This window comes from Spermophilus citellus (assembly GCF_964194105.1).
Source record: "Spermophilus citellus genome assembly, chromosome: 10".
NCBI classification, from domain to species: Eukaryota; Metazoa; Chordata; class Mammalia; order Rodentia; family Sciuridae; genus Spermophilus; species Spermophilus citellus.
In genome coordinates, this window is record NC_138197.1 from 115,921,634 (window position 1) to 115,937,207 (window position 15,574).

At 33.1% G+C, this 15,574-nt stretch overlaps 1 protein-coding gene across 9 annotated transcripts in view; it reads right to left on the reverse strand.

Annotated features, from left to right (window-relative positions):
• The window catches only part of ANKS1B (ankyrin repeat and sterile alpha motif domain containing 1B), a gene marked incomplete at its 5' end in the record, with an annotated part of 1,127,620 nt that overhangs the window by 653,288 nt on the left and 458,758 nt on the right, over positions 1–15,574 (reverse strand). For all 9 annotated transcript variants that reach the window (XM_081311098.1, XM_081311097.1, XM_081311094.1 and 6 more), the window contains one exon: positions 9,347–9,483. In XM_081311098.1, the coding sequence (XP_081167224.1) occupies positions 9,347–9,483 (137 nt within the window). The remainder of the gene's footprint in view (positions 1–9,346; positions 9,484–15,574) is intronic.

Consider the following 15,574-nt stretch of genomic DNA (forward strand, 5'->3'; position numbering starts at 1 on the left):
ACACCTCAAAGAAAGAAAACTACAGACCAATATCTCTGATGAACCTAGATTCAAAAATCCTCAATAAAATTCTGGCGAATCGGATACAAAGGCACATCAAAAAAATTGTGCACCATGATCAAGTGGGATTCATCCCTGGGATGCAAGGCTGGTTCAATATACAGGAATCAATAAATGTTATTCACCACATCAATAGACTCAAAGATAAGAACCATATGATCATCTCAATAGACGCAGAAAAAGCATTCGACAAAGTACAGCATCCCTTTATGTTCAAAACATAAGAAAAAATAGGGATAACAGGAACTTACCTCGACATTGTAAAAGCTATCTATGCTAAGCCTCAGGCTAGCATCATTCTGAATGGAGAAAAAGTGAAGGCATTCCCTCTAAAATCTGGAACAAGATAGGGATGCCCTCAATCACCACTTCTATTCAATATAGTTCTCGAAACACTGGCCAGAGCAATTAGACAGATGAAAGAAATTAAAGGCATAAAAATAGGAAAAGAAGAACTTAAATTATCACTATTTGCGGATGACATGATTGTATACCTAGAAGACCCAAAAGAGTCTACAAAAAAAACTACTAGAACTAATAAATGAATTCAGCAAAGTGGCAGGATATAAAATCAACACGCATAAATCAAAGGCATTTCTGTATATCAGCAACAAATCTTCTGAAACGGAAATGAGGAAAAACACTCCATCCACAATATCCTCAAAAAAAATAAAATACTTGGGAATCAACCTAACAAAAGAGGTGAAAGATTTATACAATGAAAACTACAGAACCCTAAAGAGAGAAGTAGAAGAAGATCTTAGAAGATGGAAAAATATACCCTGTTCATGGATAGGCAGAACTAACATCATCAAAATGGCGATATTACCAAAAGTTCTCTATAGGTTTAATGCAATGCCAATCAAAATCCCAATAGCATTTCTTGTAGAAATAGATAAAGCAATCATGAAATTCATATGGAAAAATAAAAGACCCAGAATAGCAAAAGCAATGCTAAGCAGGAAGTGTGAATCAGGCAGTATAGCGATACCAGATTTCAAACTATATTACAGAGCAATAGTAACAAAAACAGCATAGTACTGGTACCAAAACAGGTGGGTGGACCAATGGTACAGAATAGAGGACACAGTGAATAATCCACAAAGTTACAACTATCTTATATTTGATAAAGGGGCTAAAAGCATGCAATGGAGGAAGGATAGCATCTTCAACAAATGGTGTTGGGAAACTGGAAATCCATATGCAACAAAATGAAACTGAATCCCCTCCTCTCTCCATGCACAAAAGTTAACTCAAAATGGATCAAGGAGCTAGATATCAAATCAGAGACTCTGCATCTGATAGAAGAAAACGTTGGCTCTGATCTACATATTGTGGGGTCGGGCTCCAAATTCCTTAATAGGACACCCATAGCTCAAGAGTTAATAACAAGAATCAACAAATGGGACCTACTTAAACTAAAAAGCTTTTTCTCAGCAAGACAAACAATAAGAGAGGTAAATAGGGAGCCTACATCATGAGAACAAATTTTTACTCCTCACACTTCAGATAGAGCCCTAATATCCAGAGTGTACAAAGAACTCAAAAAATTAGACAATAAGATAACAAATAACCCAATCAACAAATGGGCCAAGGACCTGAACAGACACTTCTCAGAGGAGGACATACAATCAATCAACAAGTACATGAAAAAATGCTCACCATCTCTAGCAGTCAGAGAAATGCAAATCAAAACCACCCTAAGATACCATCTCACTCCAGTAAGATTGGCAGCCATTAGGATGTCAGACAACAACAAGTGCTGGCGAGGATGTGGGGAAAAGGGTACTCTTGTACATTGCTGGTGGGACTGCAAATTGGTGTGGCCAATTTGGAAAGCAGTATGGAGATTCCTGGGAAAGCTGGGAATGGAACCACCATTTGACCCAGCTATTGCCCTTCTCGGACTATTCCCTGAAGACCTTAAAAGAGCGCACTACAGGGATACTGCCACATCAATGTTCATAGCAGCACAATTCACAATAGCTAGACTGTGGAACCAACCCAGATGCCCTTCAATAGATGAATGGATAAAAAAATGTGGCATTTATACACCATGGAGTATTACGCAGCACTAAAAATGACAAAATCATGGAATTTGCAGGGAAATGGATGGCATTAGAGCAGATTATGCTTAGTGAAGCTAGCCAATCCCTAAAAAACAAATACCAAATGTCTTCTTTGATATAATGAGAGCAACTAAGAACAGAGCAGGGAGGAAGAGCAGGAAGAAAAGATTAACATTAAACAGAGACCTTAGATGGGAGGGAAAGGGAGAGAAAAGGGAAATTGCATGGAAATGAAGGGAGACCCTCATTGCTATACAAAATTACATATAAGAGGTGTGAGGGGAATGGGAAAATAAACAATGAGAGTAATAAATTACAGTAGATGGGGTAGAGAGTGAAGATGGGAGGGGAGGGGAGGGGGGATAGTAGGGGATAGGAAAGGTAGCAGAATACAACAGTTACTAATAGGGCATTATGAAAAATTGTGGATGTGTAACCGACGTGATTCTGCAATCTGCATTTGGGGTAAAAATTGGGAGTTCATAACCCACTTGAATCTAATGTATGAAATATGATATGTCAAGAGCTGTGTAATGTTGTGAACAACCAATAAAAAAAATGACCACCCAAGTCCATTCGAAGAAAGAGTTGGCAAGTTAATTGAAGGAGATGCAGAGATTCTTAAGCAGCACTGCTGTAAACCAGTGGCAGAAATGATAGAAATGTTAGCAGCTCTATTTTATAATGATAGTAGATAGCACTATCTATTGTGAGAACAAACATATTATCTATTAGATAATAAAGATGTTGCTACTAAATTTTATTGAGCAGTTACTATGTGGAAAAGTCTACTAGCTTTTCACACTTTTTTTTTTTTGTGACCCAGCATAAGAAAAAAATGTGGACTGTAATCCAGGGTATGTGTGTAAGTACATGCGCATATCTGAAATAAAAGTTTATTAAAATGGTAAAAAAAGAAATAAATGAAACTGAAACTACATAATAAAAGTAAATGATTTAATACTCAATAATAAAACTAATTTTAAAAGACTGTATCTTTGAAGGTCTTTTTATTCCTTATCTATTTTTTGCTGCAACTCAATACAATATTCTATTTTCTTTCTGAGTTATATAGTGCTGTTTTTTACAAACCCACTCTCATTCCTAATTTTAAATTTTAGCATATGTATTCTATGACCCCCAGTGCCCAGTAAAATGTTATTCCAGATATGGCAAGAATTTTATGTAATCTCAGTTCAAAATTCTTAATAATAACAGGGATAGATGGTATGGCTTTTTAACCTAGCTACTTTATTGCTACTCATCAAACATATGCAAGGTCCCAGAAAAATATCCAAAATGCTTATTTACATCAGGTTGAGTTGTCACCTAATCTAAACATGGTAGGAGTTCAGAAGCAGCTCATCTCTCTTCAAGTCATCTACTATTCAAATCTTTCTTATCTCTGCTAATATTATTTCAAAATCCCAGTCAGTGCAAATCATTATATATCTTTGACATCCTTAGATTTAATCCATCTATCCACACTAATGCTTTACACAAAGTGTCTCTCACATTCAGCACAATGATAAAATATCATAACTCAGTGTTATTCCAGAGATGTAAAGTTAAATTTTTAACATTCAAAATAAAAGAATGTAATTCACTATACTGCAGAGGGAAAAAGAAGGTGGGGAAATCATATGATTACCAAATAGATACAGGAAAATATTTTTAAAATGTCAAAAACTCCCAACAAACTAGAAGTAGAGGATTCACACAAAAAACTAATAGCCTATTTTATAATTAATGCTGAAATACTGAATGTTTTCTCTCCAAAATAGGAAAAAGGGCTAGAATTTTTGGTTTTACAATTTAAATGTACCTCTTTACTATAGTCACAGTAGTAAGAAACAAAAGGTATAAAGCTCAGGGGGAAAAAAGGAAGTAAAATTATACTCAGATGGCATGAGAAAAACCTAAGGAAATTAGTTTTTTATAAAATCAAAATCTGCTACAACTTTTAAATTAAATTAAACAGGTAATATAAAACTTAATTACATTTATAAATACCAATAATTATAAAATAAAAGTAATAAACAATTATTAATTCAACTGAATGAGGAAAATCTTTTTCCATGTAGCAAAAAAAAAGAATCTTGACCCCTACCTCATACCATATACAAAATGATTTTATATGGTTCATAAACCTAAACATAAAACCAGACCAGAAAGCTTCTAGAAAAAATTATGTATATATATATATATATATATATATATATATATATATATATTCATTTTCATTCACAACCTGGACAAGACAAAGAATATAAAAGACTGAGGGTCATAACAGAAAAAAAGATAAATTGGATCTCATCAAAATTAAAACATTCTTCCCATCAAAGGACATGTAAAAAGTTCTAGGCACACCTCAGACTGTGGAAAATGTATGCAGTGCTTATAAATGACAAAGGATCTGTATCTTTTAGAATTATCAGAAAATTCACAAAGAATTTTAAAATTTGTAAATAATTGATTAGAAAGTTGAAGAATCCCATGAAGAAAGAGAAGAACATAAACATCTCATAAAAAGATACAAGAATGGATTATAACTGCAGAAAAGATGCTTAGTATCAGTACTTACTAGAAAAATGCAAAATAAAACTATAATGAGAAATCATTTCACACTCATATGAATGGCTAAAATTTAAAAAAATAATTAGAGCCTGGATTAGAAAAACTAAGATTCTCACTCAGTTACTTTCACTCTATATCTATTCATGATTATAAAATGGAATGGCTACTTTGAAAAACTGTTGGGAAGTTTTTTTAAAAAAAGTTATCCACCCTGACCCAAACACTCCATTCTTAGGGATCTATATGAAAGAGTGTATCTATAAAAAATTTGCATATATGTATTCATGCAGAATGGTAATAACAGGATACAAGACAAGTATCAATCTACAACAGAATGAATAAACAAATTGTAGCATATTGATCCAATGGAATACTACTCAGCAAAAACAGGAATAACAATGGGTGAATTTCAAAAATATTTTTAATGGAAGAAACTAAACAAAACTACACACTCATGAACACACAAACAATCACACTGTGGAATTCCACTATGTAAAGTCAAAAAATAGGCAATCCTGGGGTTGGGGATGTGGCTCAAGTGGTAGCATGCTCGCCTGGCATGCATGAGGCACTGGGTTAGATCCTCAGCACCACATAAAAATAAAATAAAGATATTGTGTCCACCTAAAAAAACTGAAAAGTAAATATTTTTTTAAAATAGGCAATCCTTGCCTACAGTGATTAAAATCAGAAATACTTGCCTCTGAGGCAAAAATGAGGTCAATTGGAAAGAGAATTAGAAAACTCTCTGGAATGATGGCAATACTCTATATCTTGCTTGGAGTGGGGTTACAACTACAGATAACAATTGTCAAAGTATCAAACCATATACTTAAAATCTGTGTATCTTGCTATACAACTGGGAGAAAATAGTTCACCAGGAAACATTCTTTTTAAATAAAAAGAATGGTTCACTTCACTAACTTACAATTATCTATGTTGTCACAAATGACAAGTTTTTTTTTTTCATTTTTAAGGTAAAAATTTATTCCATTGTGTATACACACCACATTTTTTTGCCCATTCATCCACTGATGGACAGATGACTCTATATGTTGGCTACTGCGAATTATAGTACAATGAAAATAAAGTACAATTATCTTTGAAATATTGATTTCCTTTCCTTTGGATATATACCAAGTAGTAGCTTCTAGATCTTATGGCAGTTTTGTCATATATATTAAGGAACCTCCATATATATTTCCATAATGATTGTATTAATTTACATTTCTATTCACTGAGTACAAGAGTTTGCTTTTCTCATAACCTTGCCAATTTTTCAATAATAATCATTTTTTAAAGGATTGAGATGATATATCTCATTGTGGATTTTGATCTGCATTTCCCTGATGATTAGTGATGTTAAGCCAGGCCCAAAAAGTTGATCTCTAGTGATTACCAGAGATGCAGTGGATAGGAGGAAGAGGGGGTTGACCAAAGGATATGCATAGTTAGATAGGAAGAATAAGTTGAAGAGATTTTCTGTGCAGCATGCTGACTATGTTAATGATAATATATTGTATACTTGAAATATGCTAAGGGAATTTTTATTAAGTCTTGCCATAAGAATGACAACTATGAGAGGTAATGCACTTATTAATTAACTAGATATACCATCTCACAAAGTATACAGTGTATAAAAAACTTTCTATTGTGCATGATAAATGCAATTTTATATCTCGATTTAAAAACAGAAAGGCAACTCAAGTAATATAATTATTTAATACAAAGAAGAGAATTGGTATGTCAATAGAATTACCTAATACCTTTTTCAGAAATTATATTTCAAGGATTTTCAAAGATTTTTTTGAAGGGTAAAATAATTTTCAGTATAAGTAAATGAACCCAGTCTTATGGGTTCTTCTAAATAGAGAAACTCATCCTTGTAAGTTAATATTCTTGATAAAAACAAAGAGGAAACCAGAGCATATAAATATTTCAGTCTCTTATTAATTAAAAATATAATAATTCACAATCTGGAGGATTTTAAGACACGAAAGAGCCCAACTAAACAAAGGTGAAAAGATCAAACATGGGATGTAAAACTAACAGCTGTGACTTAGTGAGTTAACAAATATGCTGAATAAAAACAAACTCAACAAAGTGCTGGAAAGTCTGTAGCTTCCAAGCAATTAACACACTAATCAGAAACACTTGCAATGTATAATCAGTCCCATTTCATTCTAAAAGCAAGAATTATTTGGTTATAATGGATTCTTTCCATTTAGAAGTAAAATTAAGGAAACAACTAGATAAAGGTATGCATGAAGCAAAGAGGAAGTAGCCCAACTTGCTCTACCTAAGGAGTGTCTATTTTCGGTGAATAAGATAAAAAGTTTGGACTTCATCTCTCCAATATCTCTTCAATATCATTCCTTCCACATTAAAAGTCTGAACACATCAGCTAATTCCCTGGTAAGACAATGTAAATTTGAAGGTTTGCATTCATACTTTTATTTTCAAACCTCAACACCAGTTTTAAAAGTGAAATCATCATTTCAATCATGATATTAATTTCCAATTAGTAAATAGCCAGGAGTGAATCTAACTTCACATATCTTGAATTTCTAGACAGAAATCCAGAATTAGAAAACACTGTAGAGGACTGGACTAGTAATCAGAGTTTAGGCTCTAATATGAGGTAACCATAATTATCTTTTTTTAATAGTAGGTCTCAACATTTTCATACCTGACACACCTATATCATTTGTCATAACACATCAGAATCTTTTGTTCTATTTATACATCTCTCTATCTACCCCTCTGATCTCTAAACCCTTTCCTAAAATCGTATGTCCTATCTCAATACTCCCTCATAATTACTTCCATGTGTATTTTCTCCTCCTTTCTCTCTACAATGAATGAGGTACTCTAGGAGGTTAGAAGTCATAGGGAGAAATGAGCAATGCACAAAGTCTTTGGAGCAGAAGGAACAGTAGCCCAAGTGAAGTTATACTGCTTCCCAATTATACGTGTTAGAAATTATTATTCTATTACATATAATGCTTACACATGGCACTGATTTAAATTTAAATACCACTATCCTGAATTATTTAACTTCCCCACTTTTTGTTTTCCTCCTCAATCATCATACAATTACTAAGGTAAAGTTACTTACCTTCATAAATATTTAATAACCGATAGAACCAAGGAATAGAGTCAAGATGGCATTAAAATTACCTCTAGTTTGCCTCAAAGTTTACAAAAATAAGCTAAGTTGAACAAAAACAAAATATTCAGAGAAAGATTCTGCTTTTCATTCATTGAATGATCAAATACATTGACATTAGAAAATTTATGTTAGCATAAAAGTAAATATGTTTAATAGTTTATTTTTATTAATACATACAGGACAATGTAATTAGAGCACTGTATAATGTTATCTGAGCCTAGATCACCACAAACTTGTAAATTCCATACTCATAAACATGTGTCAAGATGAATAACCTCATGAGGATTTTTTTAAACTCCTGAACAGGACTGGCAGAGATAGCCCTTAGTCAAAAGGAAAACAAAAGAACTTTATGGACAATTTAGCCCTTTTATAGCACCAATATCCTTCTACATAACACTAGAATATAAGTTCCCTTAGAGTTGGTGAAGATCACATAAAATAATATATATGAAGGAGTTCTATAAACTATAGTGGATTTGTGAAATTTAAATGCCATTTCACCTATGAAGATAAGAATTACAGTAAAAAAATAAAAATGTTATATTAAAGAAGTAAGATACTAAACAAATCCTTGCTGCATTAGACAGACTTAAAAGACTTAAAAGACATATGCCCTACAAATTAGCTCAAGAAATTTATTCAAACTATATGTCTCAGGATATAGTGAATGGCATTGATTGGATCCTAAGTCTCCCTCTCTTATATTTTATGATGCCCATTCAGAATGAGCCAGGTTGAGAACATCACCAATTCCATGTTCTAGGTCCATCTGTTGGCAAAAATATAACGCAAACAGCTTTAAAAGTGCTATTTTCAATGAAATATCACAGAACAGCTTGTCCCAATGATATTTCTAAAGCTTGCCTGCAAACCGCCTACTGGGAAATCCAACTGAAAGAGAAGAGGAAAGAGAAAAAAAAAACATACAGATAAAAAACAGGAATGAAAAAGGAAACAAAGGGTAAAGAAAGACTAGCAAGGAATGTGAACTCTGAAGAAAAATAAGGAAGAATGAGAGGCACAAAATCAAACACAAATGACATTAGTTAGAAGCCATAAGGAACAGAGAACTTAAAATATCTATCTATAGGAGATAGAGAAGTAAGCATAAATACTGCAGCATGTTCAGAGGAATAAAGACAAAAGAAGAAGGAAAACATCAGAACACACCAACAGCTCAATAATTGGAGTATTATTAAAATGCTGTGAAAGGGAAACGTGAAATAGTCATTTTTCTGAACTTTTAATGCTTGTAATACACAAAGTTCATTTTTCCAAAAGCTAATACAGACTTCAGTGTCTATTACCAACTTCAAAGGAAGCAAACATCCTTTTGTGAGACCCTTCTTTTAATTTAAAAAATCCATTACATATCATAATAGTCCGAACATTACAATATAAGTAGTGTACATGCATTGATTTAAAAATACATTATAATGTAGATGATGTCATTTAGGAAACTTACCTGGGGTCGAATAACTTTTACAATATTTTTGAGGGCAGTGTCAGGGGATGGAGGTGAGCAGTCAGGTGTTGGGCCTGTTGAGCTGTTTCTATGGTTACTAGTTCCTGGAGCAGTAATTGCTACTTCAGAGGCATTATCTGGGAATAAAAATAGAACTATCATGAATCTAATCACTCATTTTACCTTTTAAGACCTGAAATTACTTTTGTGAATATGAATTGAGATTTCATCTTATGACTGGTATCAATTTTACAAGAACATAATGAGGAATATGCTCATTGGTACATTTTAAAGATAATGTTTTCAAATGTTTTGTTTCCTGTTAAAGTAGTATTCCCCCCCCCAATAGTATAGTTCCAAGAATATTAATATCATTCAATTCACAATGACAAATCATGCATCATCACTTTTAAGACTGCAACTACTACATGAATGACTACGACTTTACCTTAACTCAAAAGGAATATGATCTGGCCAAAGCTTTCCTCATAACCTTTCAATGAGTATTCATTTTTATTAAGTAGGAGTTTCATCTCTCTGTGATTCATAAAACCCAAACACATGACTCCTCAAACAACTTTCCCTGAAATCCCTCAAACTATAGAAAAGCAGGCCAGTAAATGAAGCCTGAATGAAAAACTGACATTTATAAAAACAGCTTTATAATGTAAACAAACAAAATTATAACCCCAAGAAAATCATATCATTTTATATGGTCAAAACTAAATGAATGAAATTTCAAAATCTAAATTAATCTTCCCTTATGTTGGGTATTTGATGTGGTTAATATGAGGCAAGGTAGTAAAGAAAAATTTCACTTGAAATTCTACAATAAGTATAACATTTTCTTCTTAAATTTATATTAAAATAACTCAGAGATACAATTTTGGAATGTTTAAAACACTTGAAAAATGATGGAAATGTTCTATAAATAACTTCTGCTAGCATACATATCACTTTGGCAATCCTCCACAACCTTTCATGAAACCAGTATGATGAAGAGATACCTGACTCCTGTGTTCATTGCAGCATTATTCACAATAGCCAAGATATGGAATCAAACAGTGTCTATCAATAGATGGATGCAAATAAAATGTTATATATACAAAATGGAATATCATCCAGCCTTTAAAAAAGGGGAAATCCTATAATTTGCAACAACATGGATTAACCCAGAGGCCACTATGTTAATTAAAATAAGCCAGTCACAGAAAAGTAAATACTGCATGTTTCTCACTTAGATGTGGAATCTCAGCAAAGTTAAAACTTATAGAAGCAGAGAACAGAATGGTGGCTGTCCAAGAACACAAATTTTCAATTACATTGGAGCAATAAGCTCAAGAGATCTCCAAAATACTTAATAAAAAGCAGTGGTAGCCTTGAAAATTCATAAAAGAGTAGAAATTGTTTTTAACATGTGCAAAAAGTGATATGTGAGGTAATCCACATGTGAATTACTTATTTAGCCATTTCATAATGTATATATGTTTCAAAACAGCATACTATACACAATAAATATATGTATATTTAATTTGTATTTATCAATTAAAAGTAATTACAATTTTTGAAAAATAATTTCTTGATGTGTTGGATATAGGAAAAGAGAGAATTCAAGGATGTCAAAAGCTTTGGCCTGAGTAACTGAAAGGATGCATGCTACCGGTAGTAATAGGAGTCTGTAGGAGGTCCATACAGTCTCACCTTACTGTTTCCAATATCGTCTCTTCCCCATTTTCTTTCACTTTTAATTTTGGACTAGAAGGAAATAATTCTAGAAAGAATTTATTCCTTTTATCATTTATTGTCTCTGTTGTACTTTTTCATTTTGTTTCTCTATACAGCATTCAGAATAGTTTCTTCAACTCATTTCCCAGTTTATTAGTTCTTTTTTTAGCTGTGTCATCAAAACCTTTCTTAATTTAAAATATACTTTTCAATTCTAAAATTTCCATTTGGTTCTTACTAAAATACACTATGTCACTAGTTAGAATTTTTCAGTCCATAAAAACATTTTTAAGCTTGCTTTTATTTATTTGAAAAATGCAAGTAAAGTTGTTCTCTCTCTCTCTCTCTCTCTCTCACTCTCTCTCTCTGGGGGGGCGGGGTTAGAGGAATTAATAAAAGTATTTTTAAATTTTTTGGTTGACACATAATAATTGAATGTACTTATGAGGTAGGATGTGATATTTCAATATACAGAAACAATATTTAATGATATGGATATTAGCATACAAATAGATATGGATAATTAGCATACAAATCATCTCAAACATTATTTGTTTGTGTTTTAAATAGCTTATAAAATTAGGGAAGGGTAAAAATGGAAAGATGATGGTCAATACATACAGGAGCATCAGTGGACAGGAAGAATGACTTCTAAAGATTTTGGATTGTTTATCTGTACCTGATAATTCTAGTATCTGCAGTCTTCATGGGTCTGTTTCTGTGATATTGATTTTCACATGTGCTATTCTATTGTTTGTCTCATTATCAATTTTGTGCTGCTATTCACTCAACTGGTTAGAGCAAAAAATGCAGCATTAAATTTAGCTAATTATTTCTCTTTAGCCTCTGTTAATTCAAAAAAGCATCAAATTTTACATACAAACACCTATTGCTGAAGTCTGTGTGATATTAAGACAATTTAACCTTTCAGGATTTCAGTGTTCTTAATTATAAAAAGGAATGATTAGTAGCTATGTTGTAGGTTTATGTGTGTAGATAAAATAGAAGATAAATAATTGTGTTACCAGATATATAGTAGTTTAATAAATGAGAGTTTCCTTTTCTGCTATCAAACCAAATATCATCAAAATTTAAAAAATGTAGAAGATGAAAGAAATTCCAGGGAAGAAAGCAAGAAAAGAAATAGAAAGGATCATGAATACTTCAGTGAAATTTGAGGCCAATACCTTTTATCTATTAACACAAATTGGTAGGGACAGAATTTAATTCCAAAAATAAGAGATAATCCCTTGAGAGCTTGAGGGATATATCTAGAAAGAAAGATTTACTATGAGGAATTGGCCCACAAGACATGGAAGCCAAGGTTCCAAGGTATGCATATGGCAAGCTGGAGACCCAGGAGAGCCAATGGATAGTTCTAGTCTGAGTCAAGAGGACTGAGAATCAGGAGAAGTGATGTTATAAGTTCAAGTCCAAATGGATCTTAATAGAAGAAGAACTAAAATTTCAGTCCAAGTTAAAAGTCCAAAGGAAATGTTCCAGTTCAAGCAGTCAGGCAGGAGGAATTCTTTCCTCAGTCTGCTTGCTCTATTCAAGTATTCAGTTGATCAAATGAGGCTTATAACATTAGGAAGGACAATTTGTTTTTTTCAGAATACCATTCAGAAGTTAATCTCATCTACTAACAACCTCACAGACATACTGAAAATAATGTTTAACCAAATAGGCTGCAATAGGTGGAGGTGGGATGGAGGGGGATAGTTAATGAATACAAGAATGCAGTTGGATAGGAAAAGTAACTTCTGATGTTCCTTGCACAGCAGGGCAACCAGTAGACAGAAACTTGAATGTTCCAAAAACAACAACAACAACAAAAAGATAAATATTTGAGGTGATGGATGTGCTGATCACCCTGATTTGAAAGTAAATTGCCACACTGTGAGCAGTCTTATGGAAGGCCCATTTGGCATGGCAAGAGACCCATGCCCACCATGAGTGAAACTTGTCAACCACTACATAAGACAATTTGAAAGCAGATCCTTCATTGCCAGTCAAGCCTAGAAATGACCTAAGTTCTGTGAAACAGTTTGACTGCAGCCCAAAGAGAGACCCAAGCCAATGGTTTTCAGCTACATTCTTTCTAGATTCCTGCAGTGGGACACAACCATGGAAGTTTATTACAGCTTTGGGAAACTATAGATAGGCTATAAGTAGCCTGGTTGGAGCACTGAATATCCATGGAAAAGTGAATGGAGATGATATTGGTAAGATAAAGTATTTAAATGAAAGATAAATGAAAAGGAAACAAAATTGTCCTTGTAAAATATTAAAGTTTTTGTTTAGAAAAAAAAAGCCACATTATGTGCCTGAAATTTGTTTTCCTTAAAGCTATGATCAAATGCTGCTTTCACCTATTTAAAAAATACAGACTACAAGGTTATAGAGTCACTTAAAAATACTCTACATGAAAGAAGCCACATCTGTGTGCTAAAGGGTGAAATAATTGAACAGCAACTTCAAGATGATTTTCAGTGTTTGATCAATTCCAATCTATAAAGACCTTTGGTCTTATCTATACCAGAGAAGTTCTTTTAATAAGCCAACAACCCTAGAGTTGGGAAGGCATTTTTAAAAATCCAAAATCTCATTTCAACAATGAAAAATAACCCAATGAACAAACTGGTAGAGGACTCGGCTCTTTCTTCTCATCCATCTACTCTTCATTCTTCCCATTCTTTATCCCTTAGCAGGAAGAGAGCATTTACCTTAATCATTCATCAGAATTCTTCTGTCATTAGTGACAATATTATTAGGAGAAAGGTTTACATGTTTTATAGATTCTCTACTCAGAATCTCAAGGGTTTAGGAGGATCTCAGGAAGTTGCTGATAGCAGAATTTCACCATCTTCCCAGGATGGTGCCAGGTGCCTTGATAAGTGGGCACTGACTCTCCCTAAAGTGAAGTTAGAAAATGAACTTGCTAAACTCCCCCCCCCAAAAAAAAAATTAGAGAAGTTAGAGATGAAATGACTATTCTTCTATATCAAGAGGAAAATTCCAATATTCTTCTACACTCGTGAAAAAAATAAGTCTATTTTAATCAGATTCTGTGACAGTTTATATACTGACTCATATGTATCATTTATGAACTTCTATTTACTCTCTTATAGTGACAAAAGCATTAGCATCTCTCAGTCTTGTTTTGCACCCCATGCTTTCCATCATATTAGGAACTTTCAGATTCCTCATAGATAGTCAATCACCTAGGCCTAAAAGTTTTTTCAATTCTACTCATATGAACTTTGCCTTCACTCTGTTAAGGTTTCCATGTCAAAGCTAACTTATGTACTTCACTATAAACATCAATGGCTTCATAAAGACATATAATCTCTAAGAACCCTTTATGTAGATACAATATTGAATCATTTCTACTCTCAACTCCTTCACTAACACTATACCTATTGCTTAATTTTATTGAGACCCCTAATCCTTTTATCCACCTAATTTCATCCATTCTGTCAATTCCTTTGTGGTGTCTTGTTTATTCAGCTTAGACACTATGGTCCATCATTTTGCTTTTTTTTAAATTTACTTATTTATTCTAATTTGTTATACATGACAGCAGAATGCATTTCATTCATAGTAGACATATAAAGCACAAAGCAGAGTCACACCATTTGGGTCTTCATACATGTACTTAGAGTAATCATGTCCATCTCATTCCACTGTCTTTCTTAACCCCATGTCCTTCCCTTCCCTTCCTTCCTTTCCCTCCCCTTTGCCCTATCTAAACTTCCTGCATTCCTCTCATGTTCCTCTCCATCCCCGTTAAAGATCAGCATCCTCATATCAGAGAAAACATTTGACATTTGGTTTTTTGGGGATTCACTTACTTCAATTAGCATAATGTTTTCCAACTCCATCCATTTACCTGAAAATTCCATAATTTATACTCCATTTATTTATTTATTCCATTGTGTATTTATACCACATTCTGTTTATCCATTCATCTATTGAAGGGCATCTAATTGGTTCCAGAATTAACTATTGTGAATTGTGCTGCTATAAACATTGATATGGCTGCATACTGTTTTTAAGTCATTTGGGTATAAACCAAGGAGTGGGATAGCTTGGTTTATACCAGTTATATATGGTGGTTCCATTGTGTCTTCCGAGGAATCTCCATACTGCTTTCCATATTAGCTGCACCAACTGGCAGTCCCACCAGCAATGTATGACTGTACCTTTTTCCCCACATCCTCATCAACACTTATTGTTGTTTATGTTCTTAATAGCTGCCATTCCAAGTGGAGTAAGAGGAAATCTTAGGGTAGTTTTGATTTGCATTTCTCTAATTGATAGAGATGTTGAACAGATTTTCATACTTTTGTCCATTGATTGTATATCATCTTATGAGAAGTGTCTATTCAGTTCCTTGGCCCATTTATTGATTTAGTTATTTGTTTTTTCGTGTTAAGATTTTTGAGTTCTTTATATATCCTAGAGATTAGTGCTCTATCTGATGTGCATGTGATAAAAATT